At 46.2% G+C, this 14,265-nt stretch overlaps 1 protein-coding gene across 2 annotated transcripts; it reads right to left on the minus strand.

Moving 5' to 3' along the window:
- Positions 1 to 5,026: 5,026 nt before the first annotated feature.
- On the minus strand, positions 5,027 to 7,990 carry LOC146199654 (uncharacterized). Of its 2 annotated transcripts, XM_084592797.1 has the most exons (3): positions 7,722 to 7,990; positions 6,759 to 6,847; positions 5,027 to 5,467 (listed from the first exon to the last, which is right to left on the minus strand). In XM_084592797.1, the coding sequence occupies exons 1-3, from the start codon at positions 7,910 to 7,912 to the stop codon at positions 5,382 to 5,384; spliced, it is 366 nt and encodes a 121-aa protein (XP_084448923.1). In that variant the 5' UTR covers positions 7,913 to 7,990; the 3' UTR covers positions 5,027 to 5,381. The 2 variants fall into 2 exon arrangements, 1 of the variants encoding a protein (XP_084448923.1); XR_014704762.1 differs by lacking the exon at positions 5,027 to 5,467 and adding an exon at positions 6,599 to 6,670 and having other exon boundaries at positions 6,759 to 7,990.
- Between the last annotated feature and the right edge of the window lie 6,275 nt (positions 7,991 to 14,265).

The raw sequence follows: 14,265 nt of genomic DNA on the forward strand, positions 1-14,265 counted from the left end.
GTGAACATTGCCTCCCAGAGCTTCGTGGCCAGGATAGGTGCTGAAATGGGCAAAACCACAGCCATTGTCAGGAACGTCAATGGAAGACTTGTCAGTGCAGCAGGCGAAGTGAAGGTCAATGTACATATCGGACCGATAGAGCTGCAAGAATAATTCCTGGTAATGGATACACTACCGTATGACCTCCTGGGTGGAATACCGCTGTGCGCGAACTCTGAAATGACAATCACTTTCCCAAACCGAACAGTCACGCTGCGGGGACACAGCCTGAATCTCCGTCTGAATGATTTCGACACAGACATGGTAAACCCAGAGGTCATTTACTGCCAGCAACACCTACAGATCCCACCCTCTACGGAGGTTATGGTTAAAGTTACGGTTGGCAGAAACGGACCATACCTGGTAGAACCCTTAAGCCCTATGCCAGACAGGCCCCATCCGAGTGTAGCCCGAGCCCTGGCTAGCATCCAGAACAACATGACGTATATCCGCATCGTCAATCCGGGACCTACACCCCTGACTATTAACAAGGGAACAGCACTCGGGAAAACCACGCCCCTCCTGAACGTTGAAATCTGCGTAAGGCCTCCGACTCAGTATAGGTCTGGAATAGACGAAGTCCAGTACGGCACCCAGTTAGACCAAGGCCAGCGTCAAGGGTTCCTGTCCTTACTGGAAGAATATGAGCACCTCTTTGTCAACGCAAATGAAGGCCTCGGCCGTACAAGCATAGTTGAGCACGAGATCAATACCGGTGATGCAAGACCAGTCCGGCAGAATCCATATCGCCATTCGGCAACAGAAAGAGAAAGAATCCAAGACCAGGTTTCGGAGATGTTGGAGAAGGGAGTCATAAGAGAGTCCAGCAGCCCATGGTCATCCCCCGTGGTTCTCGTTCGGAAGCGAGATGGGACTTGGCGCTTCTGCGTAGACTACAGGAAACTCAATATGGTCACGAAGAAAGACGTACATCCGCTTCCTCGGGTAGAGTAGGTTGTGGACCGATTGCAAGGCTCCCACTTCTTTACAACATTAGACATGGCGTCTGGGTATTGGCAAGTCCCCATACAGGAGGCAGACAAAGAAAAAACTGCTTTTTCTACAGGATACGGACTATACGAGTTCAATGTTGTCCCCTTTGGCCTCTGCAATGCCCTGCCACTTTCCAGCGCATGATAAACAAAGTGCTATCAAGCCAGCTCTGGAGAGTGTGCCTCGCATATCTTCACGACATCATTGTTTTCTCCAAGACCGCTGGCGACCACCTAAGGGACCTCAGAAATGTTTTCAACGCACTGGACTTAGCGGGCCTTCGCCTGCAGCCCAAGAAGTGCCACATCGCAACCGACAGAATTAAGTACCTGGGCCACCTAATCGATGGATGTTCGGCAAGTCCTGACCCTAGCAATATTCAAGCAATCGAGCAAGCGATGGCACCCAAGAACGTGAAGCAGGTCCGCAGCTTCTTGGGGCTCTGCAACTACTACAGACGCTTTGTAAGAGATTTCGCCCGCATCTCACGACCATTAACCGAGCTCACCAAGACAGGCAAAGACTGGGACTGGAGCATCGAATGCCAAAACGCCTTCGAAGAACTCAAACAGCGCCTTACCAATTCACCAGTGCTGCGACTCTTCAACCTCGAGTTGCCTGTTGAAGTCCATACGGATGCCTGCGGGTATGGGATCGGCGCAGTACTTCTGCAAAAGAACGGCATGGAAGAATATGTGGTCAGTTACGCCAGCCGACATCTGAATAAGGCCGAAAGAAATTACAGCGTCACCGAACAGGAATGTCTCGCGGTAATATTCGCGGTCAGGCAATTTCGTCCGTATCTATTTGGCATACCGTTTACCATCGTCACCGATCAAGCCAGCCTGACGTGGCTCATGACCACCAAGAATCCAAGTGGGCGTCTCACGCGATGGAGCTTGCTCCTTCAGGAATTCAACATCAGCCTCAAGCATCGCCCAGGTATCAAGAACTCAAACGCAGACTCGTTATCTCGTCTCCCATATGACACAGAAGGCACACACCCCTTATGTGAAGATATGCCGCTCTTCCTTGCGGACGACCAGAGGGAAAGAATTGCTGAGCTCCAGAGGGAAGACCACTTCTTCGGACCTATCATTGAGCACCTGAGGAACCCGAGTGAACCTGTTCAGAGAAAAACCCGCCATACAGCACGAGCCTTCAGCTTACAAGAGGAAGTTCTGTTCAGAAGAGCAAAAGGCTTCAAGGAAGACAGACTGGCCTTGGCAGTCCCTAAACCACTCCGCCGAGAGATTCTGGCGTCCTGTCACGACGACATAACAGCAGGGCACCTGGGCATGAAGAGAACACTAAGCAAGATCAGCCAACGCTATTTTTGACCAAATATGTTTGCCGACATAACCAAGTACGTCCGCTCCTGTCCAGACTGCCAAACTCGCAAGACCCCTCCAGCTAAGCCATTCGGCCTGTTGCAGCCCGTCCCGCCTGCTCGGCGGCCTTTTCAGCGGCTCGGAATGGATTTCCTGGGTCCCCTGACGCAGTCCTCAAGCGGAAATCGACATGTACTCGTACTGATCGACTATCACACTAAGTGGGCGGAAACCGTCGCCGTCCCCGAAGCCACAGCTGCAAGCGCCGCGAAAGCATTTTTGGAAGCAGTGGTTCTACGGCATGGGGCACCTTGAACAGGTGATCACAGACCGAGGGCAACATTTTGTGGCCGACATGATCGAAGAGCTGTTCCGTCTCACTCAAACGAACCACACGCGCACGACGGCGTATCACCCTCAGACAAATGGCCTTTGCGAACGTTTTAACCGGACACTCGCTGAAATGATCAGCCAATACGTCTCGTCCGATCACCGCGACTGGGATCAATTTCTTCCCTTCGTGACGTTCGCATGCAACTCATCCGTGCATGAGACGACTGGATACTCTCCATTCTTTTTGCTGTACGGACACGAGCCAACATTGCCGATCGACGTAGCCGTAGGGGCAGCCCCGGGGGCGCCATGGGCCTGACAAGCGAGGAGACGATGCGCCGGTGGAATGACGCTAGGGACTGGTACTAGAGCGGGAGCGAAGGTCACAGGAGGCAAATAAGCTGCGGTACGATCAAACACGCCGCACGATGCCACTAACCCCTGGTGATCTTGTTTAGTGCGTATGCCTACATCCAAACGTGGTCACACATCAAAATTTTTGCATCCTTACCACGGCCCCTTCCGCCTCGTGAAACAAACCGTGGAAAACGACTGGGAAATAGAAAGTCGCCGAGGACGTCGAGATATTGTAAACATTAACAGGATAAAGCCCTATATAGACCGGGATAGTAACCCAGAAGTCGGTTCAGAAGAACACACCCCCGTCGGAGCAGAAGACAAAACAGAGCCACGCCTAGAGGTCACTGAGGACGAGCAGCCATCCGGCATCAGTAACGACGAAGAATTCTTCGACGCATCGGACACGGTCCCGGACGAAGAGTTCTTTGATACATCAGACACAGTCCCGGACAACCCTGTTCCAACCAGACGCAAAAGAAGCGGCCGACGTATACTACCTCCACGAAGAGACGACTTTGTGTACTATTAGGCAAGAAGTGCGCACGTGTGTGTGTGTGAGTGTGCCTGCAACACTAAGGGAGCCTACAGGACAACACGTTACGGGACTGAACGCATGTGCGCAGTGCGTGTGTACGAACAAGTACTTCCACAAAGGAGTATGTGTGTACGTGTGTGCTAAGGTGAACTAGACTCTACGAGTGCAGTGTGTTTCCAGAGAGCTGGAAACTGACTTTTGTGGACAGCAGACTACATAAGCCATGGAGGAGGTAATGAGAGCGGGCTACTACCGCCCTCTTTAGTGTTCCTGTATATGCTCCCGCAGGGAGCAGAGTTGCGCGAAGGTCCGCCATTATGTTCCAAGCTCTACGGGAAAGCCGCTCCTAGCGTCTACACGGGGGGGCTCTGCGAGAAAGCCACTCCTTGGGCGTACAGGGGCTGTGATCACGGCGGGGCAGACGATGTAAAGCAGTTCGCTTTTTTTTATTGCCATGTACATCACGCTCTATTTACAGGCATCCTTTTTCCTTGCGCTGTATAAAGGCGCAGGTATCGATGCCAAACGCATCGTGCATTTTTCTGGAAAACATAACATCGAAAACACATGCGATTCGCACATGCTGGCACAGCATGATCTTGTCAGAGATGGCGAAACGGTTGCAGTAGCTCGTAGCCGTGAAATTAATGATGTAAAAATACAAGTAATGACAATACTACGCAAGTTTTGCGCGGAAACGTTTTGCATCCCCCGGCAGAAAGAACATTACAATGCACGATTCTGTAGGGATCGTCTGTAATATTAGACGAAGCTTACAACGAAACCCCGCTGCACGCAATGCAAAGCCAGGCAGTCTAAAGCAATGCAATTGACAGACAGGCGAATTAAACCAATAGCACAGGTCGCAGACTTGCTCGCGCTCCATTATCTTGCAATATATTACCCATAGCACCATATATGACTTGCATTCGTCCACTGAAACTTTTCCATGCTGCGATCGTTCAAACTGCCCTTATCCAGTCGCGTGCTTTGTGTAAGCATCATTCAGTTTTTATTATATGAATGTTTTTTTCTAACGGATGCATTCACTGTAACGCAAAATGCTACGATTGTAGCATTCCAATTTGTATTTTAATATTCATCTCAATTTCTGTACCCCCCCCCCCCTAAATACCATCGTTATCAGAGGGTCCTCCAGGGCTTTTTGATAGGTAGAACAGTTAACCAAAGTAAGCAAATCTAGTTAGCATGCAGACATAGACTGACAGCCTACTTCTGTGCAGGAGATAGGGATTAGAAAAACACTTTACAAACAGCTGGTATTTAGAACTTTATTGTATACAGCCGAACAGTGCTCCTGTAACAGGTACATTACATAACACCATTACTGCAGAATAAGTAGAGAGGCTAAAGAGATTGTACAATTGACAATCACTGTACACTTTACTGTAATGCTGAACACTCAGAGGGACATGCAGGCCCTGTGCAGAAACACTGGTAGTCATTAAAGTCCATAACACCATAGAGGTGTAAACACTAGTTTTCCATAGACTTTTTTTATTTGGTATAATGCATAGTGTAGAAAGACAAAGGTTATTTCTGAAAGGTAAGCATGAGTCACCACATTGGAGTTTGTGTGTGGCTGATTAATATTATAGAGCATCTATTTTCAGTTTCAGACTAAGCTGCCAAATGGTGGTTGCAGCGTCAGGGGGAAGTAGACACAATGTCAGCCATACAAATATCATTTGAGTACAATACTGGAGTAAATCATAGGCGCTGCACTGTTATAAAAGAAAAGGAGAAACCAGGAATGACATTCAACATGGTTAAGTGTCTTCAGCTGAGAGCTGTTTGAGGAGGTCCAGGTTGATCGGTCGCTCCAGCTCTAGCACCCGGTCTTCTTTCGAGGTTCCTGCACACAGATAAAAATATGTTGCCTGAAGACACACTTCATGCTTAACCACAGTGCGAGAAGTGCAATAGTTTAAGTGACAGAAGGAGAATCTGTGGCACAATAAGGGTCAGCTACCCAACCTAACGTCGGTGGGGACAGCTCAACAGCCATGCTGTCTTCTAGTGCCTGCAAAGGCGTGTCTGCATGAACAAGAGTACATTGTCGACATTGCAATGAATGAAGAGTTAGGTCCAAGCCTGAAGAATCAGTATTATTCAAAGAAAATCCTAATGTTCAGTATTCATATCGTTCACTGGACACTAAAGATCTTATATGCTGATAATGAATGCATGTTCTTGGCAGTCACAAGTGCAGCACACTAATATGGCTGTTCAAGTGAAAAAGGCAGAATGAAAAATGTGCACCTAACAATTTTCATGCACGACAAAGCTACAGCCTGATCGAGCTGAATGTATTAGCCTAACTCGGTGGGGACGGCTCATCAGCCATGCTGTTTTCCAGTGCCTGCAAAGGCATGTGTGCATTAAAAAGATTGCATTGTTGACATTGCAATGAATGAAGAGTTATTTCCAAGCCTACAGAATTATTATTATACAAAGAAAAGCCTAATGTTCAGTATTCATATCGTGCACTGGACACTAAAAGATCTCATATGCTGATACTCAATGCATGTTCTGGGCAGTCACAGGCGCAGCACACTGATACGGCTGTTCAGGTGAAAAAGGCAGAATGAAAAACGTGCAGCGCACAATTTTCATGCACGGCACAGCTGTTGCGTGATCGAGCTGAATGTAATAACCTAACATTGGTAGGGACGGCTCATCAGCCATGCTGTTTTCAAGTGCCTGCAAAGGCATGTGTGCATGAAAAAGATTACATTGTTGACATTGCAATGAATGAAGAGCTAGTTCCAAGCCTACAGAATAATTATTATACAAAGAAAATCCTAATGTTCAGTATTCATATCGTGCACTGGACACTAAAAGATCTCATATGCTGATACTGAATGCATGTTCTGGGCAGTCACAGGCGCAGCACACTGATATGGCTGTTCAGGTGAAAAAGGCAGAATGAAAAATGTGCACCTCACAATTTTCATGCATGACACAGCTATTGAGTGATTGAGCTGAATGTATTCACCTAACGTCGGTGTGGACGGCGCAACAGCCATGCTGTTTTCCAGTGCCTGCAAAGGCATGCCTGTATGAGCAAGAGTACACTGTTGGTATTCCAATGAATGGAAGGTTAAGAGCAATGCAAGTTTGGAAATGCCAAGTGGTTCACTCACCAGAAAAGATGGTAGGCACATCTGGCTTGAGTAGTTTCCTTCCTTTGAAGTAGGACCACTCAAACTGCATGGTCTGCTGTGAAATGATCCTGCATAGGATTATGTGCAGAAGAAAACATGTACGAACATTGTTGACTGGATTTGTATTTAAAAAAGGTCCATGTGCAACAGGTGATGCACAGTGCAATCATGGTTCGTTTGTGGGGTTTAACGCGACAGTGCAATCATGAATTCATGACCATATTTTATGACCCCCGCAATGGAAGTGTGCAAAAAATAGCAGTAATCATGCAATACCACATTCCGCGCAATTTTCCAGCGTTCCCGCTGGTGAAGTTACGATCAGAATTTTAACCGTAGCTTCGCGGTGACATTAACTGTAGTACACATTAGCGAATGAACAGCAGCAACGACACGCAACTGAGCCGCAAGTAAGAAAATCGAGACATTAAAATTACGGAAAAGGATGCAGTTTATACCTGTTAAAACCACAGTCAGCCAGAGAAAAAGCCAGCACAACAGATAGTTTTCGTGCAAGTTATGAATCGCGTTGTTTAGTTATACTTTAAGACGTACATTAGCTTCGCATTAAATTCTGCACTTCACTGTCGTTCGTGACCCTCTTCACTAAACGGCGATGCTAGAGTGAAATCAGACTTACATTAGTGGAAAGTTAATATTGCACGGGAAGTAATAATGTGGTTCACGAAACGATGAGGTGACAGTCAGTAAAAGCAGGAGATGTAGCATTATATACCGCCAGCATATTATACTGCAGGAGCTGGTGTCTTACACTCAGAAAAAGAGCAGTTCTCAAGTGCATCGCGAGGAATTCGAGCGATGAAGTCGGCAGATGCGCAAGCAAATTAACGTGTCTAGGGATCGCCCAAAAGTTAATAAACAAAGCCATTTTACAGAAAATAAGCGCAAAGAATGCATTAAGATGAAATAAAAACAACATACCTCGCATATTCGAGCTCCTTTCGGGGCTGTTTCACGCGGCCCATACTTAAAAGCCACTGCAGTCGCTGACGCAGGACTAACCTTCCGCAGGGCACTGAATAAAACACTTTGCCGCTTTCGGTGCGGTTTGTGCAGTTTGGTGCACTGCACCCCGTCATATTTGAAGAGAACGTTCTGCACTGCACAGCCATGCCATTAGAGCGCGCAAAAAAGTGGTAACACACTGTAGAAACCGATGCGACGACAGCTGACGGCACTGCAAGCGGCGAGAAAAATGTTTCTCCTGTAAAGTTGGCTCCTCCTGTCGCGCTAGGCAAGTTGACTCCTCCTTCGAATGGAACGTTTGACGTCATCGCCGAGAGCGGCGCAGGGATGTCAGTCCACGGCCGGTCTCGAGGGAGAGGGCGCGCGCTCTTTCTTACGGCCTTCTCAATCGCTGCGGGAACAATGGGAACTTTTCTCCTTGAGCTGCGCTCTCCGCCACCGCAAGGGGCGCGACCTGCTCACCGTTCGCTCCGCGTCTGCTTCAGCGGCGGCGGGTGGTTTTTGCCTGGTTTCGTGTTGTCGCTCGCGAGTTTCGTGGTGAGTGCAGCCCCGAAATTAAAGAGCATAGAAGGTAGATGCTGCAGCGGCATGTCGTCAACGTACCGCACGTGAACGGATATAAAAAACACTGTCGTTCAGCAAACGTTCGACAAGCATGGCATACATTGCGGCATGGTAGCTACTTTTGTTCATTTTAATCCGAAATTCTCCCAAGCCTGTACACGAATGGGAGCAAAAAGGAAACTGAATGAGCAGTGATCACATCGAAGCTTCTTCAAGGCTAACATGACAGCAACTCGTCTGCAACAGCGAAACCGTCTTTCAGCGCTAGATGCGAAACCATTCAGGTAGCACCGAAGATGAAAATAATTTCATAAAAATGTAATGTAAATTGCAAAATGCTTGCATGATGTAAAGTATTAGTATAACAGTCAAAGTAAACGTTGTAGGGTTGATTTTTAAGTGTTATTACAATTCATATACTTGGCAATGTGTGGTATTATAAACATTATTTTAATTTTGCAAATAAACATTGTTTTAATGAACTTTTTACATGATATTATGCTTAATATGAAAACAAAAAATGGTTGATATTCATGACACCACTTGTGCTCGAAGTTGTAAAAAAAAGGCCAATAAATGATGAAGGTGATACTCGATGCAGTGACTTACAAATGAGTTCCCCTGCTATATCGAAAGTATGCAAGAAACTTCTAAAGCGTTAAAGGACACTATCACTGAAGACTCATGTCAAGCCTTACATAGCGACCCATTGAGGCTCTCTTCGGGAAAGTAAGGTTAATGTGCGGAAGGGAATGACATATGCCAGATGCGAGGGCCGTAACAGCTAGAGCGGCACATGACTATAATACATGACTACATTGTCAAGACGGACGTTTCATCTGAGAGCAAAATCAATGCACGGAAGGAAGTGATGGCATCTCCTACCATCCCATTTTGCACTGTCACATATTCCGGTTCACCTTACGTCGCTGGATATATCGTTTAGTTAATCAAAATCGGGTCCGACGCTTGCGTTATTCTTCTTGAAACTAGCAAAAGAAGCAGCCCCATATAGTACGCTCTTCTACGAGGACAATGTTCTAGTGGACTGCATTATCCGAAACCAGAGCTTGTTGCCCTATTGAACAAACCTTTTTTTTCTTTTTTTTAGAAAAAGCTACCGTGCACCTGCTACACACAAATGTTCTCGAAGTACTTAAGATCCTGATTCAGTCAGCATTTCAGAACTCAACACTGAGTTGCCAGAAAGGAATTGACAACAGCTATGTTATTAGGTCCGTTTCTTTGATATTTGAAAAAATTCTCAGAATTCTTCTCAATTAATTATACCAGGAAAGTGACAGAGAAGACCGAAAGGCCAACTCCTTATGTGCACAAGCCGTGCAGGAAGATTCTGAGCCTGAATTTTCTAGACGCCGGTCGCATTTTGATGATATATAGTACAATGTGTAACTTTGAAGGAAAATTTTATTGTTTGCTGCTCTTTTCGATTCTGCTTAACTGTTTATGCCCATTTCCTTGATTAAAAGTAGTCGCGAGACTACATATACATCTTCGGTCTTTCAACCGACTGATAAGTTTTGAACGAAGCTAGAACAGCCCACTCCACTAGACAAGTGAAATTTTTACTATATGGGTAAATTTTTGTTATTTACTCTGAATCTGAGACGCGCCATGAATTTTTGCCGGTGCCTTCTGATCTAAACGAAAACAGCGGTTGACAGAATCTCCACCCAACAGTTCACCATGCACTCACGTCAGGTTGCGTTACACCTGCTTAAAACATTCAAAGGCAGATTGCATAGCCTGGTAAATTTATTTTTGTACAAAACTTAGAGGTAAAAAATGTTGAAGTGTACCCGAAGCTTCATTCGACCGTGCACGGCCGCACTGACGAAGGAGCGCGCGCGTGAGCGAATTGTTGACTGTATTTTATTGGTTGGTTGGTTTCTCGTACACGATAAATGTTCCATGTTGATGACGGACTTTGTATAAACCATAAGGGGCGAAATGTCAGGACCTGCCGGTTGCAACTGACGCGAGCGAAGCTAAAAGCGAGCGCGCGTTTGATTTATTTATTTATAGGAAGGGGAAAGGCACGGTAACTGTCTCACTTGTTTTTCTGTGGACACCGCAACCGCGCCTTAAGGGAAGGGAGGAAGATAGGAGGGAAAGTGGAAGGAGAGAAAGAGGAGCCGTAGTGGAGGGCTACGGAGTAATTTCGACCACCTGGGGATATTTAACGTGCGCTGACATCGCACAGCACACGACGCCTCTTCGTTTCGAGCGCGCGTTTCCCTTGCGCGTGAACGGCTGTAGTGGAGGAGCAGCAGTGGGGCGGTGGCGACCCCACCGAGGCGCGGCGGGCGGTTGAAACAGACCCCATTGGAGAGGCCGTAAGAGAAGAGAAGCGCTCTCTCTCTCGAGACCGGCCGTGGTCAGTCGCGCAACTCTGCTCCCTAGGGAGCATATACAGGAACACTAGCTCTCTTCCTACAGTGACGCCACCTACGGCGAATCGCGAGCAGTGACAGTGACAACTACTGGAACAGTATTTCGCAGTAACGTTGGACAGTGCATCATCAAAGGACGATCATCGCATGTGCAGCATGTAGTATTGCAAATTCTGTGTTTTCTTTTATTATAACTTTGTATAAATTAACTGACTGAGATTGTGAGTATAGTGAACTAGAATACTTTCTAGTGGCGCGAACGGAGGGAAAATGGGCGCCTCTTGCACGCCGGTCGCCACTGACCGCCGCTGGTGGCGCTGCAGTTACGTTTACTAGGACCGCGTGCGCGTCCGCAAAGGGAAGTCAAAGCTTGGCGCGCCGTGCAGTCTGCACATTCTTGCAATTTTGCCCTCGAACTTTTAGTTCTTCCTTTCATCACAGCAACTAAGACATCTCAGCTCTTCAAAAGCACCATGTGCAGTTCGAAATGGCCAGGAAAAAGACCAACTCGCACTGTTTTGCTCCGAGATGCCGAAGCTCGGCTATCCGGGTGCTTTAGTCACCTTTGTTTGCTGCTCCGAGGGACAACAAACATCGCAGAAAGTGGAAACGAAGCTTGTGAAGGCAGGAAAAGCCTCTCAAAGAAACATCGACAGTGTGTGAGCATCATTTCGAGCCGCATCTCATCCTGCTGCGTGACTACGCACATATATGATCAACGGCAGAAGTGAGGATATACCGCGTGAAAAGCCATCATATGGCACCTGATGTGGTGCCTATACACTCTTGCCGGGTTGTCCGGCATATATTACCGTCGAACCCGTAAAGCCAAGGCTGGATGTGGGCAATATTGATGTTGCAGAGAGTTGTGCTCAGTGCAGATTCTTCCTATTAAGCCTGTGGCACCAAACGATAGCCGACATATTTTATACCGCGTGTCCAAGCTAACTTCAGCCAAGGGTTAAAAATAAATCATTTGAGATGGGCCAAAGAAACCACTTGCTGACAGCCACCTGGCGCACCAGGTCTGAACAAAAGGAAGACTTCGGGGAAGAAAGCTTCGACTGTTTGCGTGATCTCGAATACTACTACTGGATCAATAAAGCAGGCAGCTGAGATTAAATTAAATTTAATTCCGCGTAGTCATGATATGTCCTTGGATCTCTAGCTGGTACATTTATTTAATCATTTATTCATCCTTCATATCATACCCTACTGATGCCCTAAGACAATAAATATCGATAAAAAAAAACGGTGCAGGCAATTTTTCATTTTGCAATTCTAATTTACTATGTATTTCTTTCAAATAAATGTGATTTGCAAGTTGGGGAGGCCCTTCTGAAACCCTCATTTCATTTATTCCCGATAAAGAAAACCTCTACGTGCATAGTTTTTCCCACCTCTTTAGAAAGCCCGCGAAATAATAAAAAAATATCACGTGACTGACGCATTCATGCGCTATGATATTGTGGTGCTCTCAACCGTGCATGGTTTGAGTGACAGAAATTAGTGGCGGCCGTGACTCAACAGCCCAGTCTCAGTACAGGCTGATAGTTTTTGTATTTCGCGGGCTTTCTTTAGAGCTTGGAAAAACGATGAGGCTTTCTTTATCGGAAATAAATGAAATGGGGGTTTTAGAAGGCGCTCTCAAATTCTGTAAACCCAGTTATTGTCTAAAGGCAATAGTTCGTAATTAAAAATAATAAGTACTAATTACTTAACTTCAAAATAAAAATTTGCCTGGGGTGAGCCAGTTGGCTGGCAGCTGTATACAATTGTGGTCTCTCTATCCTACCTCAAATCCTACCTCAAATTAACTGTGAGAAAGGCTTTAATCTTTTTTTTGAAAAGAAAAAGATAAGTCACATGTATAAAACTTGACTAATTTTACTAATTTTAAGGACAGAGGCCTTTTGTACCCTTCAAGTGATACCAGTTTGTGGCTGACCTTGAGAATGTGTTTACAACCTGCTTCAGTCTAAATTCAAGCAGACAGCTTGCACTCAGTATATGCTACTGGCCAAGCAAACCTGCTAACTTCGGTGCTCTGATCACTGCCAAATTGGTGCAGCTGAAATCACTGCTTAACTACCCGCATGCACTTTTTCACAAAATGCATTAACCAGCGCAATGTCAAGCTTCAAAGCACCTGAAGATGAGCAGACGGATGACTGTTTGTGTAGTCAATATTTTCACAAAACAACTCATTGCTGATGGCTTTTGTCCCATGCACTCAAATAAAATAAAACAGCAGTGGAGAAGCCTTGTGAAATACCTAAACAAATCTGCTCTGCCCTCCTCATGTATGTATTTTTGGCATATATGTTATGCATATGAGATGATGAAAGGATTTTAACACTTGGCTTACAGCGGTGATTTATAACAGATATTTTTGCTGTGAACAGAGAATAATGGTGACGCCACAGAATATCGCCGGCTGATTCGTTTCAAAGCGTAGGATTTTTTTTTCATGACCACTTTGTCAAAAAACAAAACAAAACAAATGTAACAGCCTGAAGCTGCTCCTCACTTTACCAGTTGGCAAATTTCCTAACGCTAAGCAGATATCACGCTAAAATGAGCATTCCTGGTTACCAGTGGATAGCGAATAGTGCAGTGTAATATAATCATCATTATTGGCTAAAGGAAAGTTACTGCGGCGTGGTTGGAGAGATGTGAAAACCCGTGCGTGCGCACGATGCCTGGCCACTCTGCTACCAGTCTGCTGCTATACTGCTGCTGACAGCTGAGTTGGCTCTGTAATAAAGCGGGCTCTGCAGGGCTCAGAAAAATACCTGTCCCGTACAAATTAATGTGCTGTAATGATACAGTGCGCGATAACTCGTCCCGCATGAGCTGTAGCAGACGATAGCGAAATAAGAGCGCTTTCACCCTAGTGCGACGGCGAAAACCCGAATAATGTCTAATGAAACGCCTTCTATTATGGGTGGAGGTCCACATACGTCGGCATAGAGAAAAACATCACCACTTTTACTGAATAGGCGCACAAAAGCATTGGTACTATTTCGCACTATTGCAAGAAAGCATTGAAAAGTCGACTAGAAGATGTTGCAGTGGCGCCACCTGGCGGTGTCAATGAAAAGCGGCGTGCCCGAGCGCCGTCGTTCGCGTCACTAGAAAGTATTCTAGTTCACTATAATTGTGAGTGAGGACACTCACCATTGTTGTGTACCGGGAAGGAATGTAGCGCAGCAGCGCCATCTGTGAGCCATAACTGAAAATAAAATTATGAGAGCAGCCTGCGCTGATGTCCGACAGGTGGAGCCACAGCTCTAAATATATTCGTTGAATTTAGATTATTGCATTATCTCTTAGTTTGCTGGGCGCAACGATTATGTAATATGAGGGAATATGAGGGCTGGCAGTTATGACGAGGCGAGTAGAGCCTCGGAGAGTAAAGAGGTTTCAGCCTGCGCTACCAAATAATGTAGCGCAATATAGGAGGTCAGTTAAGTTACATGAGGCCTCGAGGAGGGATTAAGAATGAAGAGGAAGATACT

This window comes from Amblyomma maculatum, chromosome 2 (assembly GCF_055883805.1).
Source record: "Amblyomma maculatum isolate TAMU_Amacu chromosome 2, ASM5588380v1, whole genome shotgun sequence".
Taxonomy (NCBI): domain Eukaryota; kingdom Metazoa; phylum Arthropoda; class Arachnida; order Ixodida; family Ixodidae; genus Amblyomma; species Amblyomma maculatum.

What these genes read in the sequence shown, in the direction of transcription:
- LOC146199654 (XM_084592797.1), bottom strand. Translation starts at nt 7,912, where the DNA reads ATGGCTGTGCAGTGCAGAACGTTCTCTTCAAATATGACGGGGTGCAGT. An exon ending in AAGGAGCTCGAATATGCGAG is followed by an intron (nt 6,848 to 7,721) that starts GTATGTTGTTTT and finishes AATCCTATGCAG; the next exon opens with GATCATTTCACAGCAGACCA. An exon ending in TGTGCCTACCATCTTTTCTG is followed by an intron (nt 5,468 to 6,758) that starts GTGAGTGAACCA and finishes ATCTGTGTGCAG; the next exon opens with GAACCTCGAAAGAAGACCGG.